Here is a 20,993-nt window from a genome sequence, read left to right on the forward strand (position 1 = left end):
CCTGTAAATAGTTCCGATTAATATGCTTGACATGAATACTTTTAGTGGTGGTGTCACATGATTTCACCACTTACTTTGTACAGGTTTTTTTCCCTCCACAAATCAATGGACGTTTTTCTTGGTTGTGCAGTTTAGTCTTTTGACAGGTTTATTTTTAGTCTTTCACAGATATGCATATAGGTGAACAGTATTTCTCCATTTCCCGTACACTGCATTATTCCCAGCAGTGTTTAAAGCTGGGCTCACTCTAGATTTCCAGTGCCGATGTAGTGCTCTTTTGAGAGGATATGGAGAGTGGGACCCTTCGCATGCCGTGAATGAGCTGTTTGCCCTAGTTGTCCAGAGCCATGAGTGCTGCGTGAACTCTCTTTGGGAAATGAAGTCATTTCTTCCATTTTGGGATCTGCTTGTTTCAGAGTCTGTTGTCAGTTCAATAATGGAGAGTGTCTAAGCACATTACGGATTGCTCAGATGAAGTTTTTTTCTATTTCTTTTTCTTTCTTTTTTTTTTTTTTCTGGCAGAGTTGTTCCACATATACGAGAATTGCAGAGTTTAAAAAGTCAGTGCCAGACACTTATGTTCGTGGATTGCTAAGATGACAGTACTTCCCAAATTGATTCAGTGTAATCCCCATCAAAATCCCAGCTGCCTTTTTGCAGAAATTGACAAGCTGATTCTAAAATTCATATGGTAATGCCAGGGACTCAGAATAGCCAAAACAGTCTTGAAAAAGAAGAATTAAGTTGGAAGACTCACTCTTCCTGATTTCAAAGCTTACTACAATGCTAACTTGAAATAATCAAGACAGTGCAGAACTGGCATAAGGATAGACGTACAGGTCATTGAAATAGAATTGAGAGTCCAAAAATAAACCCTTACATTTATGGTCAATTGATTTTCAACAAGGGTGCCAAGACAATGGGGAAGGAATAGACTTTTTAACAAATGGTACTGAGACAACTGGACAGTCACAAGCAAAAGAATGAATTTGGACTCTTACCCCACCCCATAATCAAAAATTAACTCAAAAATGGGTCAAGACCTACATGTAAGAACTAAAACCACAACACTCCTAGAAGAGATTTATAGGTATAAATCTTTGTGACCTTGGATTAGGCAATAGTTTCTTATATATCACATCACCCCTAAAGTACAAACAACAAAAGAAATAGTAGATAAATTGGACTTCATCAAAATAAAAATATTTTGCTCTTCAAAAATCTTTTTTTCAAACTGTCAAGAATCCAAGTGGCTCACTGTTGCTTTTAGATGAAGTCTAAACTCTGACACCAGCCTACCTGTCTCTTCTCCCACCTGGTCCACTTTATCTGAACTATAGTATTTGTCCCTGCTTCCCCTAGCAGTGGCTACTCCTTCCACTTTGCCCTCCTCATGTCTTTGAACATCCTTTCTTACTCTGCCAGCCCTTGCCATCATCTTTAAAACTCACTTCCAAACTCTCTCTTCCTGTGGTTTTCTACGTTTGACTCTTTGAGTACTGTTATTCTCACTTCAGATCACATTGATTTTCATGCATTAATTCTTTCATTGTTTGGGCATGTGCTTAGTTTCTGCAAGGATGGTCAGCTGCTTGGTGGCAGTGATGGGACAGGCCCTAGCATCTTAGGAAATCCTCTGGTGAGGCAACACGGTATAAGGAAGGAGCATCAGAGTGGGAGGTGGGATTCTGTTCCACTCTCTGCTCTTGCTTTGAGGAGCTCTGCACCTTGAGTAAATCTCTTCATTTCACTGTGTCTGTTTCTTCCATTAAGAAATGAACTGGATCAGGGGTTTTCAATAAACAGATACAGGCTGGTCCCGGCCTTGCCCGATTGCCTGAACTGTTTGTTCATGTCTTGCTCCCCACCTTGTTTCCTTTAGGTCTACCAGAATTTCCAGTGCTGGCACTGGGCCCCTTGTACTCTCAGCTCAGCACATCTGATATCATTTGTTAAGCACCAGTTGAGCACCTGTTGGATGCCAGACACTGGACTTAGGCCCTGGGAATTCATTGCTGGTCCTTGCCCTAAGAAGCTTATAGGCTGGAGTTTCCTGATGGTGGTAGCCTCAGACTCTTGGCCAACCATGTGGATGGTCTGTCCTGTTTTGAAGGCTCCCCTTGGTCAGGAGCAGTTAGGTGAAGTGCTGTGGACCCCCCTACTTGAGATTGATGGGGTGAGGAAGTGAATATTTGTTCAATATCTGTTTTGTGCCAGGTATTTACACATGTGATCCTACTCAATCCTTACTATATTTGCTGTCCTTACGAGGTATTGTTTTCCTGTTGACAAAGAAGGAAACTGAGGCAGAGAGCTTAAGTAACTTGTCTGTAGTAAGAGGCAGAAACTTGTTTGTGTTGTTTTGCTTGAAAGCCCATGCCTTTTCCAACACATTACATTACCTTCCTTCCTGAGGGCTGCTGTTGCTGTACCAGGAGCCTCTTGCCATTATTAGGAACACAAGGCTCATGATGAAATAAAACCTTGTAACTTCCAAGTGGTTCATTCTTTCAACTAGTTTGGGACTAGTACTTGGTTTTGACATTTCTTTTTCCAGCAAGATATATGGCATTTATGAGTTCCTGGATATGAATTTTATGTCCCTCTTTTGCTGTGGTGAGAATGAGAAAGTTCTCTGATTAAAAACAAACAAACAAAAAAACGTTTAAGGCCATAAGTTTCCTTTGTGTACTGCTTTTTTAAAAAATGGGGACCTGGACAGGATTAAAAACAACATCTTGGCCATTTTTCAGGAGTCACAAATTCGCCAGAGTACAGCTTATAGCTTACATCAGCCTCAGGGAAACAAAGAGCACGGAACCGAGCGGAATGGCAACCTCTACAAGAAGAGCGATGGGTAGGCAAAATAGTGCTGCGAGAGTTGATATGTACGTTCATTATCTCCTGTGTCCAAAATGTCTGAACTCTTATTGTTTTTCCCACTTATCCACAAGGATCCGAAAAGTGTGGCAGAAAAGGAAATGTTCAGTTAAAAATGGTTTTCTGACCATCTCCCATGGTACCGTAAGTACTCTCTTTTAATTCATGGTCTCTGCTATAGTTAGATGAAGTTGGTGTTGGAGGACTTCATGAAGTTAGAGGACACAAGTTGTTCTGTGTGTGTTATGGTATTAAGGATGCCTTTTAAAGGATTTCCCTGTTAGAAAAGTTCTCAGTTTGTTGCACCTGCACCCTACTTATGCTTTTCCAGCCAGGTGAAGCTTTGTTATGTTTCACTACCTAGCAGAGTCAGGAGTAGCTGATAAGCCAGCTTATCTTTATTTAGAAGCCTGTGACCTCCAGAAACCACAAAACAGCAAACTGCTCTCCAAGCTACCTTTGTCTCTAGAAATTGAACATCTGACTTGGGAAGATTTCTACTTTTCCATTAAGGAAAAAACATTCAAGTGGTCAGGACTCTGGGAATCAGAAATCCAAGAGAAAAGAGAGATCGGTAATTTTTTTATAGAAATCTGACATTCTGTACCCAGCCTTGATCAAGTCCTATTTCTGTCAACCCATTTGTAAGAGCCCATGCAAGAAACTCTGAGCCTTGTATGTTGAGCTTATGAAAAAACCAGTCAGAATAAAATTACTTACCAATCTAGCTTTCAGAAACCAGCAGCTTCAATCACAGTTACAAATGCAGCCCCTCAGGCCACAGTTTTCTTTTCCACAGTGGCATCAGGCATGTTATCTCCTCACCTGGTGTGACTGGAGCTGGTGAAAACCATATAGGCTGGTGGCCAGTTTTGGAAATGCCTGAAGGCTGAGCTGGTTGCTGTTTGTTGGTAGTGAGGGTGCAGGTGGGGGTTGCATGTCTGTTACCCATGCGGAGACCTAGCACTGCATGCACACTAGCAGCCTCTGTCCTGGTAGTGGATGGTAGTGACGATAACCCTGAATCTTTGTCTTGGTCTTTCCTTCCCCTGTCCCACCCATCCTCTGGTGAAAGGCAGGACTGGGCAGGAGCACGATGGGTTTTTCAGGACCCTATAGACAGGTCATTGCTCAAAGAGGGCTCGCAAGAAACAGCCCTTCTCAATGAGAAAGTAGAGTAAAACTCCACCTAGAGGATGTCACGGAAGCAAGGACTGTGTTCCACTGAGGTCCCTTCATTTTCACCAAGTCCGTTATGGGAAGCTCCCATGTGAGAGACTAGAACTAGCATACACCGAGTGTAGTCTGCTGGGACCTCTTGGTGACCTCTGACCTAGGAGTCTGAATGTGTCTTTTGACTGGGCAAATAAAAGTCATTTCTCTCTTTTTTTTAAATCCAGCTTTCACTGGTTCTATGATCACCACCTCAGTCCTGGGGCCATGCAGTTCGTACCTTAATGTGATGTTCTTTCCATGTAGATATATACATGGTGGAGGGTGGGTATGAGTTCTGTAGACTAAGGGGAGTGACTTTATTTAGCCATCACACATCTTAAAGTTAAGAATGTTAGATTGGATGATGGCTGGTTTCCCTTCTTGATCTAAACACCTGTGATTCTGTGGTTGGCTTTCAAATTGTTGTGCACTCAGTTATTTGCTTTAACTCAGATTTATTGCCTCAGTGCAGAAACTGTCGTAAAATAAGACTAAGTTCTATTTCTTGTTCTTACAGCTCTTAAGACGTATGGCATATTTGCTTCTTTAAGAGCTCCCCTAGACCCAGGGCCTCAGCTTAAGTCAGTGAGTGGCTCTCCCTCCATAGCAGATGAAAACAGGCCTACTGATCCTTTGCTGACAGCGTGAACTTCACTTTGAGTCACTTCCATTGCTCGAGCTTCCTCTCAAAAGACACGGAAGCTTAATTGTCTTTAAATTTTGATGGGTTGCCCCAGTTTTTGGCAGATAGTGCAGTTATCACTAGCTTCACTAGGATGCTAACAGCTCAGCTTGTCATACAACATGCATATTTAATAAGTGCTTTGTGTTTAGAGGGGAAACCCTCCTCTGGGAATCTCCACTGCTGGATGCCTCATTCTGCATTTAGCAGCCAGTGCCTGCTGCAGCCTGCAGGGGTAGCAGGTCTGGCTCTGTCCTGGTCCACCACCCCAGTGCCTTGCAGGAAAACAAGTAGGTTAGTGTTCTAGGCCTCCATTCAGTTGCCGAGTATTCCTTCTCTATTCTTTCCCTATTTGTTGTTCTCCATGTTCTGGAAGTCAGAGTCCTGAACAGAGTGTTTGTTTGTGGTGATGTGAATCAACCTATACTGAAAAAGAGTTGAGAGATGCCTTTCTTGTTTGGGTTGGTTTGGTTTTGATTTGACTCTTTTATGTAGCTTACCTATTTAGCCAGCATCTCCAGAGTATGCTAGTTTGCCATCAGGAAAAAAGGGCAAATTTTCAGATTTGACTGAATAAATGGGAATCTCAGAGCAGTGTCTGGTACACAGCTGAGAATCAGGTCTTTAAGAAGTGGAAGCACATAGGGTGTGTTTACACTATTAGGAAAACCCTCCTCAGGAGGCTGGCAGTCTTCAGGAAATGAAATTGTTTTATTCTGCATTTGAGCAGAGGGATGAGGATAACATCCGGGATGAGTTCAGTGAAAGCCCAAGTTACTATTCCCCATTAGCCAAGGCTAATTGTGTTTTCTGGCACTGGGAAGAAGTGATCTTTGCGACGAAATAACTCTAATTAGGTATTCTCTTTGGCAAATTCACAGCAATTTCACACCAGGGGCTAGGGTCCATGTTACACTGGAAGAAGTATCCACTGACTCTTAAACAATCTAAAATCTTTTAAAATAATTAATCAAACATGCAGAAAGACTACAAACTTCCTTTAAAAGCCTGAGAAATTGGGAAAAATTAGAATGGTGTGATTGATTAAAACAATCATAATAAGCTGTGCCATCACAAATAATGATAGTCAACACTGCATTCCCAAAATATGTATAATCAATCATGATTCAATAAAACAGGCCAGTAATAATAATAATAATGATAATCTGTGCCTTCATGGCAAACACTAAGGGTATAGGATCTTTTTTCTACTCTTTCCTGAGTTTTCTACCTAATCAGGGCTTCTCAAATTAGGTTCTCAAGGAATACTGCTATCTTGTGAATTACATAAAACTATCCTGCAGCTAAATTAAATGGTAACACTGTTTTTTCCAGATTGCAGCAGGGAGAGAATTTAATGGATAGAATTTTCTCCCATAAAGTTTTCTTACAGCTTTGCTGTTAGCTAATATCCAATCTGAATGGACAAATAGCAAGCAATTATTAATGTAAAACTTAGAATAGCTGATATTGCTTAAGATTGTCAGCTTATATGTTTTGTGGACGCATTCTTATGGTTGTGATTTTTTAATATGCAGCCACATTTATGCCTTTATAATTATTCCTACTTCAAATAAAGGTAATGGGTATCTTTCTGTATTTTGTAATATTCAAATGCTGTGAAGTAAGAAATCTGTCTTTGATATTAGTTTTCTCAGTAGAGAATGAACAGCTTTCCCCATACAACAGAGAAAAAGACTATATGTTGGAGGTGGGGAAGGTGGGGTAGTAGTAATTGAGCTTATGGTCCTTTGCTGCTCTTAAAGATAAATCCAGGTAAGCAACTCTGTCTTCCATGGGTACCACGTTGAGGAAAGGGTGAGTGACAGTCAAGTGCTTGCACTATGGAGTCAAGCTAGCTTGTTGGAGCCCTGGCTTCACTGCTTCCAAGCTGTGCAACCCCAATCAAGTTACTTAGTCTGTCCAGGCCAGTATCCTTACCTGTGAAATTGGAGTAGTTCCTACCACAAAGGGTGGTTAGGAAAATTAAATGAATTAATTCATGAAAACAATGTTTAGAACAGTGCCTGCTTTGTATAAGTCCATAATAATAACTGAGTAAATACAGCTGTTATTATTCAAAATCATCCTTTTGTTCGTGAAAGTGCTTCTGTATTTATCAAAGTGCACTAACCTTTTTTTTTTTTTTACTACTCCTGTATCTAAGACCCAGTGGACACCACAATTTGGAAGTAGCCTTAAAAATTGCACATATACAGTTGTGTGGTCACGGGGAGGTAACAAAATAGACACCACAATATATGGGCCATGCACCCGTGTTAAAGTGCTTGGTTGCATACACAGAGTGGGCTCCTGTTCGTCACTGTAGGACTATATCATTTGGTGTGTTGGTTCCTGGATAAGCCAGTTAATCCTTCAGGTAAAGATCCACAGTCAATGTGCTATTACTTGAAACTTTCTGGGTTTGCAAGTTTAAGCAAAGCTTGGAGTCTTCCAATACTGATTATCATGATCCAGGAATTTTGTTAGCTATCTAGACTATGAAGAATATCTATGAAGACATCTGTGTAGGAGATAAAATTAGCACAACTGTGAACCAGGAAAGTGTAGTACAACCTTGTTTATCTATCTTCTGTGAATGCAAACTTCTTTTATCAAATGCAAATCTTTCACTCTGTGATCCTTATTAGTCCAGTTTTAATGCAGATTGCCTTCTACTCCCACCCCTCCCCCAATGCCTCCCGCACCCTAACTGCAGAGTTAGTGGAAAGAACGTACTGGGTCTGTAAATGCATGAGGGTCTCACATATCTGCCCAGGTATCCATGTATATGTGTGTGTATCTGGATTAATCCCAAATCCAAGCTTTTTATCTTGAAGTGATTAGTGGCCAAGGGGAGTCAGGAGCAAGAACAGTCAAAGTTTAAGGCATTTTCATTTGCTCTTTCCTTTAGCAGTTTGTTAGGTGAGTAAGGTAAGCCCATTCATATTTGGAGATTTCTGCAAGATTTATGAGACATTTTGCCATTTGGAATTTTCATTTCTGAAATTACTTCTTACCCTCTGCCCTTTGCTTTTTTGGACTAAGTATTATATTTTTTGAAACTGTAATAAAATAGCCATTTTTGACACACCTCTGACAAAAGTGTGTTGTGATCTCTTGTTACCATTGTGTGTGGGGGGCGTTGGGAGTTACATATATGAATGAAACGTATTATGTTGCAACTTAAGTGATGGTGTTGGTTGGCATTTAGGAATATGAATCTATTATCTGTTATCACTTCAGAAAGTAGGGAAAATTGTTTCTTTGCCATTTTTGTGCCATGAAATTAGTTTCCCTGGAAGTGCAGTTTATACTCAGAAAAACACTTTTAAGGTCCTCAGAAATGGAGCTGGGTGCCCAAGTTACCAGCAAACCATCTGTGTCATCAGAAGGAATCAGAACCAAATGTTTGGAGCTTTAGCCAGGGAGCATTTTGATCTCAGGAGCCCACTGACTTCCAGCAGCTTGAAGCTGGTGTCACTCACTCCCACATTGAGGTGGGTCTGTGAGACACAGAGTGTGCCTTTGCAGGAAGGGCAGGTGCCCTTGTGTGGAGCTGAGGTTTAAGGACACTGTAATGTGACCCTCTCAAGCCTTCCTATGTAGGGTCTCCCTTCTGTAAGATATCTTTGCAAATTAGTAAAAAGCCTGCTCTTGCAATATTTTCATGAGGAGTGATACTGTTTGATTTTCCATTCCTTCTCACCTGTCTCCTTTTTCTGTTTTTAAACAGGCTAACCGGCCTCCTGCAAAGCTCAACCTGTTAACCTGCCAAGTGAAGACGAACCCCGAGGAAAAAAAGTGTTTTGACCTTATTTCACGTAAGGTTCTCTCTGAGATGCTGTGCCCTACAGAAATCATTTTAAACTCTCTTCTAAGGCATCAGTCCCATTTCAAACGCTGCATTTTAAGAATTGGTTTTTGAAGAGAAATGCCCTTTTTCAAGTGACATACATACTTTGTCTATTAGTAATTGGTGGCTTGCCAGTGTCTCCAGTGGAGGATTTGACTTGGAGGACCGGCCTTGCTCCTCATGGGCTCTGTTCACCCAGAGACATCCTCTCAGCTCTCTGAGCCTCAGCTTTCCTGTCTGTAAACAAGGAGATTATACTAGATAAGCCCTCAAGCCTAAAATCTTTTTAGTTTTAGTTGTTTTTTTTTTTAAGGATAATTTTGTTGTCAAAAACTTACATAATTTGCGTGGTTAGAAATACTATAAAACTAAAATGATAGGGTCTTCAGTAGAGCCCTTGGAACTTTAGTTTTTGAATTGTTTCATCTTCCCCACCACAGAATTAGTATCTCTGCTTCTGTGTGCTCTTTTCTCTTGTGGTGTACACAGAAGAATCACCATGGAACCATCTGTTGTGGCGAATGTTTTCTCAGCCCCCCCTAAAAAAAAGAAAAGGACTCATGATGCCTTAAAGAAAATAAGATAAACTTTCTGTCCTTGGTAGTCTGCTGTGGCAGGGTTATAGTTAGGGGGAGGGAAGGGCCAGTCTCCCATTTGAAGAGACCGTCACTAGGGATTTAGGCACAAGAGTTATATTAACAGAGGAAGATGCTAGACTGTGCCTTAGAGGAAGATGGTGCTGTCTTGTTTGCCTCAGTGCCCCTGAGCATGAGGTGACTCCTGCTTCATGTGTCTGTTGACTTGTGTTATTGAGGGCTAGGAAGTCATTCATGATGTGACTGAGCACTCACAGCAAACTTGCGTGGTAATTATTACTCGCCATGGTTTGCCCTCATCCTCCCCCGCTTCCCCTTCTGCATGCACCGTGCTGAGAGCTCTAGGGAGGGCTGAGCAGTGTGATGTGTGGAAAGTGCTTGGGTGTTGTTTGTTCTGTTCAGTTTCTAGGCCGTTTGTAAACTAAAAATTGACTTTATCCTGCTCCGAACCCCCATCCCTACTCATTCTAGTAAGGTCCACAAAGTCAGTTATCCCTTCTTATCAGAGCTTGTTCTTGGGTCCTTCATTTATACAACATGATGTAAAATGCTGAGAATTCACCATAGTTTTAAATGTGATCACTGTTACCTGTGTCTAGGTAGCAAAAAAAAGCTTGAGTTAAAGGGAGACAACTTGATGGTATAATCTGATGTCTGCCAGTGGCTGGGGATGACTTGGAGGGTTTTAGGCCTTTTCATTTTCTGAAATAGTAACCCACAATAAGCCATGTGTTACCCTGATAGTAGAAGTGCCTTCAGTAGTTGATTAGCACCTAATAGGTAAGTGAGCTTGGCTGAGCCTTGCCCACCACACGGAGATAGGTGCAAGGACTTCCCTCAGCTGCCACCAGCCACCCCTAGCGCGACTTGTGGGGAGGCCCCAGCTTGAAACCATATGTGCAGAAGCATTTGCTGCAGCCTACACATTTTAAACAACATGCCAGGCACCAGGGAGGATCAGGAGACAATGTAGATAACTCCTTACCAGATGGGAATTACTGCATGCCTCAGACATGTGGGAAGGGGGTCTTAGTAAATCTGGTTACACATGATCACTGTGGCAAACTGACATTTACCCCAGGATCCAGTATCTGCTACAGCCTGACACATAGTAACTGTCTTCAGGAAGGGCTAAAGCCCCATGAAGCCCACAAAGTTTCACTGAGTCTGGTTGAGGCATTGTGATGAATTTGCTAGAGTCCACTGCCATCTTTAAAAGGCAGTCTCATCCCTCCTTCTTCCATGCTCATGCTCCAGTGGGTAAAATAAACCTCATTCTCACAATTTTTTTTATCCTCCGCTAGCTTCCAGGAGGTGCTACTCCCCTAGGAGTATCTGTAGTGAAAGTGCTTTGTGCAGTGCCATGTAGGTTTGCATTGTTGTAGAGATACCTGAAAACCAGCCAGACACCCCACAGAATCATCAAGGGAGACTATGCAGCAGTGAAAGCCCTAATTTGATGAACTCTCTGATAAGATGGGGGCTTGGTGTCAGGACCTGATTCTACCTGACTCAGGAGAGGCTGTCTTTACTTCTCTTGGATTCTTCCTCTACTTCCTGACCAGGCTTTGATTTCTTAAAACGTTTGGGTGGTTGGGGAAATGGAAGTCGAGCCACAGATAGGCAGTGAGAATGATATTTCAGGCATGTGTTTCCCAGGCACCCCAAGAGTCGCCCTTTCTCCTAATCATCACATGGTCAAGCCATCTTGAATTCTGCCCAGAGAACCAGAAGAGCAACAGACTGACCAGCTGACTTCGGTTATTTCATACAAGATCCTTCTTTGCCATTCTCCCAAACAGGGATTTCCCATTCTGACGAAGATGTGAGTGGGCCAAGCTTCTCAGGAGGACATTCTGTAGCAAGGCCAGCCCTTCTGGGAGCTTGTCCAAGCTCTTGCCCTCAGGCTGACCCCACCCTTTGCAAATTCAAGTCCTGAGCCACTATCCTCAAATCCCACAGACACTCTTAGTGGGACAAAAAGAACAGGAGAATCATGAGGTGACCCAGGTCAGTGTCCTGAGTAGGGTGGAGCCCAGAGGAAATTGTTGACCTTCCAGGTCCACGTGGCAGGTTGGTGACCAGCTGGAGCCACAGCCTCGGCCCAAGCAGCGCTTCCCAGGCCACCAGCGCATCAGAGCTCTGATCATCCCCGCCATCTCCTCTTGCCTTTCTTCCCCCTCATAGCTGAAACTGCTAGAGATTGTTCTTTTGTTTACAGGCATCTCAAGAGAGAGTCTGTAGTGGAGGGAATTCTTGTTTGGAAGTTTTTGCAGAGGTTTGTCTCCTCCTTGTCCGGTTTTCACATGTTAGAAATGCAGAATTAGCTAAAGGAAATGGGCTGCTCCCCTGTCCCCTTGATTTCCTACCTGACTGTGCCTGCTCTGGCCATGGGGTAGTTCAGTGTTAGACACAGGGTGCTGGTGTTACCTGCCAGTGTCCCAGCTTCCTGGGAACTTTGTGATCCACTTAGCAAACCATCTAGGGTCCCCAAGTGGGGCTTGCGTTGTGGATCTGCCCCTCCTGGCCTCTCCTCCAGGGGAGGCTGTGCACATCAGCTCCACTCGGGAACAGGAGAAAGCGGCATGGTTCTTGTCTTTCTCTTGACGCTTCAGCCTGGCTCAGCCACTAACATTTGGATCTCAAAATCATGTTCATTTTTTTTTTTTTTAACTTAAAACAGTTCTTTTAAATTCTGTTCTTCTCCTCAGTAATAGGTGGGATAGAGAGTGTCATTCCACTCCCCCTGGTGTTTAAAAAAAAAAAAAAATGGCATGGTATGGTAGAAAGAGGGTTGGGTCAGGAGCTAGGAAACCTGCATCTTCTGCTGGTGGCCATGCTTGTTTTTGCCACCTGACCTCTCTGGGTGCAGCCTCCGCCCAGTCTGCTCACCAAGAGTTGTTCTAAGAACCGAAGTACTCTGGGAACATAAAAGCCGCTGCTGGAAGATGATGTGTCGGCTCATTTTTAGCGGCACAGATGTTTATTGTGTTTCTCCAAAAACAGAGTCACTCACTGCTTGTCACCCTCCACCACCTGCAGAAGTTGGATCTCCTCTTTTTTTCTTTTTTAAATTTAATTTTCTTTTTTACTTTGTTTTTAGACCATTGGTAGAGCGTGTCTGTATATCCCTCACCCAGCTTCTCCTCATGTTAATGTCTTAGTACAATTATCTAATAGTGTGTAGTACATATTGTCAGTCACATGCAGTTATCAAAACCAGGAGGTTAACATTCGCGTGATGCTATTAATTCCAAATCTTATTTTTTAGGTTTTATCAGTTTTTTCACTAATGCCCTTTTTCTGCTCACAGATTTTATCCAGGATCCCACATTGTGTTATTTTATCTTAGTCTCCTACAGTCTATAACAGTTCTGTAGTATCCCTTGTCTTTTGTGACCTTGATACTTTTGGAAGACTATTTTTCATTTTTTATCAAATGTTCCTCAGTTTGGATTTGTCTGATGTTTTCCCATGACTGGGCTGAGGTTATGCATTTTTGGCAAGAACAGCACAAAAGTGATGCCGTCACATCACCTTCCCCCTCTGTCCTGCACACACACAGGGGCCAGCAGTCAGGCAAAACACATGCAAAACGTTGCTGAGGCCAGCTGTATATGAGTGTGCGGTTCTGTACTCCACCACTGTTTAACAATATCCTGTTGCTGTAGCTGTCTTTGTAATACAGGACTCTCAGAGCATGTTGTTCTTAGAATTTCTCAAGTGAATCTTTGCTTTAGAAAGCTAGAAAACTTCCAAGATATTCTCTTTAGAAAAGGCTTTTATTATTCAGAGGGCTTTAACAATTACTTTTTTGGAGCCCAACTCTATAGTGAGCTAAGATAAATAAATAGATAAGCTTTTGAGAGGACAGTAATGGTTTTCATCCAATAGCTTCAGTTTTTAGAAGCTGCATCTGTTTAGATTTGAACGGTGGGATAGGGCGGGTTTATTAATTTGCATTACAAAGCCACAATGACTGAGCGAGGGCAGACATCTGAAGGGTAGGAGGGAATACCTGATTTTATACCAATCACTAATTTCCTAGCAGAGAGCTAAGATTTATTCCTGAGGTTAATTATAAGCCACTTTTTTTCTGGAATTGTATACGGATTGCTGTCTGTGCTCACAGATGATGAAATTTCTCTTGCTGTGCAGATGACAGGACATACCACTTTCAAGCAGAAGACGAACAGGAGTGTCAAATGTAAGTTACTTGGAGGTGGGATTTTGGTCTGGACTTAGCCGTTGTTCTTGGGATTTGACCCAGCGTCACTGTTGTTTTTCTAGATGGATGTCTGTGCTGCAAAACAGCAAGGAAGAAGCTTTAAACAATGCATTTAAGGGAGATGACAATACGGGAGAAAATAACATAGTCCAAGAACTGACAAAGGAGATCATCTCAGAAGTGCAGAAGATGACAGGCAACGACGTGTGCTGCGACTGCGGGGCGCCAGGTGACCTGGCCCCACCCCACCCAGGCTCTGAGACATTTAAATCCGTTCCGATTCACGGAATCCATTCATTGATTTTCACTTTCATTTCAAACACTAAATTAAGTGCAGCTCAGCCTGAGTTCATCCCATTACGTGTGAATGCTTAATGAACTGTGTGCAGACTGCCATAGGGGAGAGGGGGTGGGGAGATGTTTGCCGGCCAGGCTCTCAGAGCAGGACCGAGTGAAGGTGGCCTGATAGAACTGAAAAGATTCAAGTGGTTTTTGAGAAATGAAAACTGAAGGGCACAGTGAGGGTGAGATCATCAGACTGGCTCTGAGAGGCTGTGTATGTCTGGGCGACTTTGACTGGGATTTATTCCATCCTCTCTTTGTCCTACTTTGTAGAACTTCTGAAGTAACTTAAGCTGCTGTCTAGCTCTGCAACCCTGGAAGAACCACTTTCCTTTGTTAGACATCAGACTTTCCCTATCTGTAAAGTGAAGATACAGGCCCCTTCCACCTGTCATATTCTATGACTTGAGATGTTTATTTTTGCATTTTGATAAAGCATATTAGGGGCTTCATTTTTAATGGACCTATAGTATCGTTGTTGATTTTAACAGCTAGTATTTTAAAAGTTTAAGAAGTTGACGTATTCTAATTAAGATGGAATGGAATCATACAGTAGCCTTCTCTGAATATTTGTAAAATGAGGAAGATTGTCTAGAATGGTCAGTTACCTTTTCATTTCTCTAATTCTATGACAATTTTTATAAAAAAATAAACACAACCAAAATAGAGTGGATAGTTGAGAAGTGCCATTAGGTTCCTCTTATCCTGAAGGCTAGATTTGGTCTTGGATCCATTAAAAAATATCTTTTTGACAGGAGGTGAGGTAGAAGGCGGTAAGTAGTGAATTATGCTCTTTCCTGAGAAATGAGAAGGACAATATAGTACTTGGATTTTTAAAAGACTTTCATAAAGAACTCTAAGCTATATACATTGTTGTTTGAAAATGCTAACAGGATATGAGTGATATAAAAACTTGATATAAAGTATCTAAATGTACGCATGTATCTCCCAAAAGCATGATAGAAACAATAGAATAGGCATTGTTAAGTGCAAACACTGATGCCCAGAAGTTTTCCCAGCATGAATATAATTTTTTATAACTTGAGCATTTTTTAAATATGACGATGTAGTGACCAAGGTTGCAGTATTTATCTGCTGCAATTTCCTAAGGGCAACAAGCAATTCTGAAGAGAATTGTACTTATGGACTATATAGTGATATTCTCAAGTATGTCTTATTTTTAGTTTCCTGTTTTTAGTAAATCCAGCTTCATCTGTCAGGCATTTCTTGGGTTGCTATTGTGTGCTAAGCAAAGGTAGCATACTTCAGTGAGTAAGCAGACATGCTGCAAGGGAAAGTGTGGCTTTTGACTCAAGTAAATGCAGAGCTTACAGTCTGCTCTGCACATTCTCGCAACCTTGAGTCAGAGCATTGCGAAGCTGTCTCAAGTGTCTGTTGAGATAAGTATCCCTGCCCTAATCATCTTAGGGGATTCTGTAATTTCTTACTCTCTTAACAGTGTAGACTGTAGTTGTTGCTACCAAACTGCTGAATGCAGCATATCCTAAGCACATAGTGTGTGTTCTATATTATTATTAGCAGCTGTTGACATGTGTATTTTAAGTCTGTTTCCCTCATAGTGTACTGCACTTTGGTGGGTCTTGTTTTTTTCTTTCACTCTACTGGTGTGACCAAGTTGATGATGGACATTGTCTTTATTCAGGATTGGCCCTTGAGGATCCCATGGTCACTTGGGTGCACTGTGTCCTATTTATTTTTATATGCATGGCATCTGTCACTTAAATGAATAGAAGGATAGGAGATAGAGAGGGAAGAGAAGGAAGTAGACGTGTGCATATATGTGGCTTGCATGTAAACTGGTGATAATTATGTATGAATGAGGGGTCCACCTGTGTCAAAGATCAGAAAATGTTCATGCACGAAACTCCACATTCAGTAACTATGCAAGCTTAAATTTGTCCTTTTCCCTTTGGCAGATCCTACATGGCTTTCCACCAACCTGGGCATTCTGACCTGCATCGAATGTTCTGGAATCCACAGAGAGCTGGGGGTTCATTACTCCAGGATGCAGTCCCTGACCTTAGATGTATTGGGAACATCTGAGCTGCTGGTAATTTTAAAATCCTTGATTTTGGATTGGAAGTAAAGAAGCTGAAAGCTAAGTTTTTATCTTGGCATTCTAATCCATTTGGTTTCTCGAAATTTCCAGTGGGCTGGTGGTTGTTGATATGTTGTAGATGGGTTTGGGTAATTAAAAACTCTGATAATTGCTCATTTTAGCTACTAGTGGTTGAGGGCACTTCTTGTTTTAAAACCTTATTCTTAAATGAATAAAAGGAAGTGAAACCAAAAAGCGAGTGTTGAAACTGGTGTAAAATTCTGCTGAAATGGAATAGGATGGTGGCACTGTCCAGTTCATTCCATCCATTGAACAGATGGGGAACCCAAAGCCTAGAGACAGTAAAGGATTCCTTCTTCCTCAGTCGCCATCCTGTGACAATGCTGTGGTCACTACTTGCCACAAGCCTCCAGTGACTTTTCCTCTGCGCCATATTGTCCCCCTTGGGAGAGATATTGGTCTTTGTTTTTACTGCCTTTGTTTCTTTAAAAAGTCTTTCATTCTTGGTTCAGTGAAAACATATAAGCCACATGATAGAGATATGAGGAGACTGAAGCATTTTATATGAAGTTGCTTTCAGAATATTGAGACTGTGGCCCCACTGAGTACCAAGGCATAAATCAGACCTAGGTTGTGCTTTTGGCCACCTGAAACATAAGTTCTTTTGGACTATTTTCAAAGTTCATAATTGCTGGTTAGAAAGCATTGCTCGAAATTCTTTCTTGGGGTAGCTGGATGTTGGACAGTAAATAGTAAGTGAATATTGATTGCCATTGATTTTGATGTCAAGAGCAGTACTCTTGACAGAAAATCAATTATTGTGGTCAGTATTTCTCTCCAGGGACCATAACTCTTATTGATGACTACTCTAGATCCAATGTGTCTGAATTTCTAATGCATTTTGAACTACCTTGTTGAACCCTCCCAATCTTTCCAAGGAATTCTTTTATGGTCTGAAAAGACAGAGTTGGGAGAAACTAGAGTGGATCCTGGTAGCCTAGTTAATAACATGTCTGATTACTTAAAATTTAAAACTAAGCTAGGCTCAGCAAGACCCAAGCAATGCATCCTTGGTTGCATGCTATGTTATTGTTAATGCAATACATATAATAATGCAATTGATAATGTATATAGCTTACATCTTAAAGTTGTGTATGTGTACATGTGGTATCTCCTGGGTAACGATTGTCACAGTATATTTTCAAAGAAACACAAATTACTTCTCAGTAAATACTGGTGAACTATGACAGTTGCTACTGTATCAGTAATTTTATTAAAACAGTGGGAAGCGTTAAATGATTTATGCTGAAATAATGACTGTTTATTTTGTGCTAGGCACTTTGCAAACCACTTTATGTGTGTTAGCCAATTTGATCTTTACAACAAGCTGATGACCTTGGTATGTTATCCCCACTTTACAAAGGAGGAAACTGAGGCTTAGAATGTTTTTAAATGCCCAAGGTTATATAGCTATTAAGGTGACAGATCTGGGATGAGGGCCTCTTTAATATGATTCCAGAGCTCACACTCTTAACCTCCGAGGAACTTGGGACATGAACTAGCATTTGTGGTGGGTTGTCTTGCCACGTGGTAAACATTTAAACATCACTGCTGTCCCTCTCCATTGCCCATCTGCAACAAATATTTAACAGCCAACTCTAGGGAAAAAAGAACACTGGTTGTCGGTCTGCCTGTTTCCTTGGTATAAATACTCCCACCATGGCCACTTTCAAGCTATACCTGTGAATTACTGAATGTGGAGTTGGGAAGAGATGGTTGTAGCACACCATTATATAGTACATTCTCTAAACAAACACAGAGGACGTAAATAACGTCAAGAACAGCAATAATAGTAAAATGTAAAATAATTAGGAAGTGATAAGTTTTGAGTATCTCATACCTAAGTTCTTGCTATGATTTATTTAATTATGTGTTTATGTAGTGTAATTATTAGTGGTAGCAGTGCTTAACAGTTGGCTCACCAATTTCCTGAAGATTTAACAATTGGCTCTCATGAGCCTGACCCCACCATCTGCTATAACTGCCTAAATGTGTCTCAAAACTTTAGCTAATGATCTTCATGAGATCCTGTTGCATACTAAAGAGGAAAATGTTAAAGAAGGTTGAAAGGAATGTTTTTTCCATCTTGATGAAACCATGAGGTGACTTCTAATCCCTGGTTCCAATCTCAGTTTTGTCTCCCAGAGCCTCTGTCTATATTCTCAAAGAAGTTTAAAGTTTGGCCAACTCTCAACCTTATGAGAAATCAGGCAGAGCGTGCTTAATTAATATATGCAAATATTTTCAAAATCTAATTTCTGCTATAGTTTTAAACTCTTCCTTATCTAAGCCTCTTTTTCTCAATGGCTATGAGAAAACCAAAAGGATAGAAGGTGGTGAATTGTGTGGGGTTCCATTCCTACCCTCTGCTTGCCCCTGAATTCTGGCTGATCCTCTGGTGGTTCATAGGAGGTGGATGTCTCCCTGCTTTTCCACCCAGTCCCCATTTCTTGTGTGCTAGGACTGTGGGCATGTGTCCGCAATATTATCCTTCAGCTGTTCAGTTAAGCAGGTGATGGAGAGTACATGTCAGGTATTAGTATTCATTTATAAAGCACAGAAATTTCATGTCTTTTTAAAGCACCTGGGTTGTTTATTTTATTTTGCTTAGACAATCAGATGCCTAAACAAAGGATTCTTGAATTCTTGACACTTCTCTCTCTTTCTGTGTGTGTGTGTGTGTGTGTGTGTGTGTGTGTGTGTGTGTGTGTGTGTGTGTGTGTGTGTGTGTGTGTATTTAGAACTATGTCAGGCACAAAGTAAGAATTATAAAGTATTAGCTGTTGTATTAGCTTCTTCTAAGATGATATTAACAAAATCCTTTCAGAAAAATTTTTCATGTGTCCTAATGTGTGAATCCACAGGGTTGTCTACTCTGTTTATGAGCCTTACTGATTCTGAGAGCTGTGATGCCAGGGTCTTTCGCTGACTTGTTCATCATAGTATGTTTTCTTGTGCAGCAAATGTTGGTTAGACCTCTTAGTACCTTATTAGAAAGAAAGGTGCAGCCTGGACAAGTTGTCACACAGTGTTTCTCTATCTTTCAGATAAATAATGATGGCCTACACCTCAGGATAACGTGTGATGTGACAGGAAAGGGATTTTAATTTAAAATTTTTTATTGTATATGTTTACAGTGTATGATGTGATGTTTTTATATATTGTACACATTGTTGAATGATTAAATCAAGCTAGCTAATATATCCATCACCTCACATGCTTATCATTTTTGTGGTAAGAACACTTAAAATCTACTCTCATCAAAAGTTATTAATGATACATTATTGTTAACTATAGTCACTATGTTGTACATTAGATCTCCAGAATTTATTTATGCTGTCTAATTGAAATTTTGTATCCTTTGACACAACATCTTCCTCACACACCCATCCCCGTGGTCCCTGGTAAATACCATTCTACTTTCTGCTTCTATAAGTTCAACTTCATTAGATTTCACATATATGTGATCACATGGTATTTGTCTTTCTATGCCTTGTTTATTTCACTTAGCATAATGTCCTCCAGGTTCATCCAGGTTATCACAAATGACAGGGTTTCCTTCTCTTTTAAGGCTGAATAGTATTCTATTGTGTTTATACATCCCAGTTTCTTTATCCATTCATCCATTGATTGGAATTTAGGTTGATTTCCTATCTTAGCTATTGTAAATAATGCTGAAGTAAACGTGGGAGTTCAGATGTTCCTTCAACATATTGATTTCAATTCTTTTGGGTATATGCCCAGAAGTGGTATTGCTGGATCATATAGTAGTTCTATTTTTAGTTTTTTGAGGAACCTCCATACTATTTTCCATAATGGACATACTAATTTACATTCCCACCAACAACATGCAGGGACTCCCTTTTCTTCACATTTTCACCATTTGCTATCTTTTGTCTTTTTGATAACCATTCTTATAGATGTGAGGTAATACTTTATTATGGTTTTAATTTGCATTTTCTTGGTGATTAGTGATGTTGAGCATTTTCTTTATATACCTGTTGGTCATTTGTATATCTTTATTTAATAAATGTTCCAATTCTTTGCCCATTTTTTAATTGGGTTATTTGTTTTCTTGCTATTGAGTTGAGTTCCTTATATAATTTGCATATTAACCTCTTATCAGATGTATGGATTTGCAAATATTTTCTCCTGTTCTGTACATTGTCTCTTCGCTGTGTTGATTGTTTCCTTTGCTGTGCAGAAGCTTTTTAGTTTGTTGTAATCCCATTTGTCTATTTTTGCTTTTGCTCCTGTGAGCAAAGGGTTGTTAAACGGCCTGAAAGAGACAGCAGGTACATGAGCAGGACCATTTTTGATTACATTTCCATTTTCTGCTTGGCATTGTGTCCGTAAGTGGACAGATGCTCATCCCATAAAATGTCACTTCTGTCCTCCCATATGGCCTCACCATACTCCATGATAAGACTCTTCTGCTTAATTCTGAAAATTATTTTTTGGCCTCAGGTTTGCAAATAATTTTATCAGATGGTGTGCTGTGGCTGTTTCACCATTTCCTTTTTAATTTGTTTTTCTTTCAAAGCATGCTTGTTTTCCATGTTAATTGAATGGATTTCAGCAGCGTCCATCAACGTGGCTGGTTAGTAATAATCTTTTCTTCTCCTTACCTGCTTTTAGAATCACTTATTCAGTGGAATCAAGATATTAATTTTTCTACTTCTGGGGAGTCATGTCATCTTAACTACTTTAGCATGCACCAGCTTAGTATCCTTAGATTTTAAAGCAGATCTGCTTACATAAAACCTTCTGCTAAGCATAGATTTTAAAAAGATAAATTTTCTTCTTAACATAGAATATCATGATTTCAGCATTCATTTTTCAGATCCCACGAAAAACTATTATTGGTACTAGGGTACTAGTAACTTATGATCAATTTCACTATCATAAGTGAAATTAATAAAGGGAATCTTGATATTCTGAAATTGAATTTGAGTAAATAATTTTAAAATCTTCCATCAGAATTGAAGAATGAGTGTCAGGAGCCTTAGGAGCAAATATTTACTGGCTCAGCTCTTGACCTCCTGCTTCTGTTC

The 20,993-nt window shown here is 40.6% G+C and overlaps 1 protein-coding gene across 3 annotated transcripts in view; it reads left to right on the forward strand.

Moving 5' to 3' along the window:
* ASAP2 (ArfGAP with SH3 domain, ankyrin repeat and PH domain 2) overlaps positions 1-20,993 on the forward strand; it is a 172,026-nt gene that overhangs the window by 117,679 nt on the left and 33,354 nt on the right. For all 3 annotated transcript variants that reach the window (XM_063078131.1, XM_063078133.1, XM_063078132.1), the window contains 6 exons: positions 2,754-2,857; positions 2,955-3,024; positions 8,514-8,601; positions 13,388-13,436; positions 13,520-13,686; positions 15,737-15,870. In XM_063078131.1, the coding sequence (XP_062934201.1) occupies positions 2,754-2,857; positions 2,955-3,024; positions 8,514-8,601; positions 13,388-13,436; positions 13,520-13,686; positions 15,737-15,870 (612 nt within the window). The remainder of the gene's footprint in view (positions 1-2,753; positions 2,858-2,954; positions 3,025-8,513; positions 8,602-13,387; positions 13,437-13,519; positions 13,687-15,736; positions 15,871-20,993) is intronic.

The sequence above is a fragment of the Cynocephalus volans genome, chromosome 14 (assembly GCF_027409185.1).
Source record: "Cynocephalus volans isolate mCynVol1 chromosome 14, mCynVol1.pri, whole genome shotgun sequence".
NCBI classification, from domain to species: domain Eukaryota; kingdom Metazoa; phylum Chordata; class Mammalia; order Dermoptera; family Cynocephalidae; genus Cynocephalus; species Cynocephalus volans.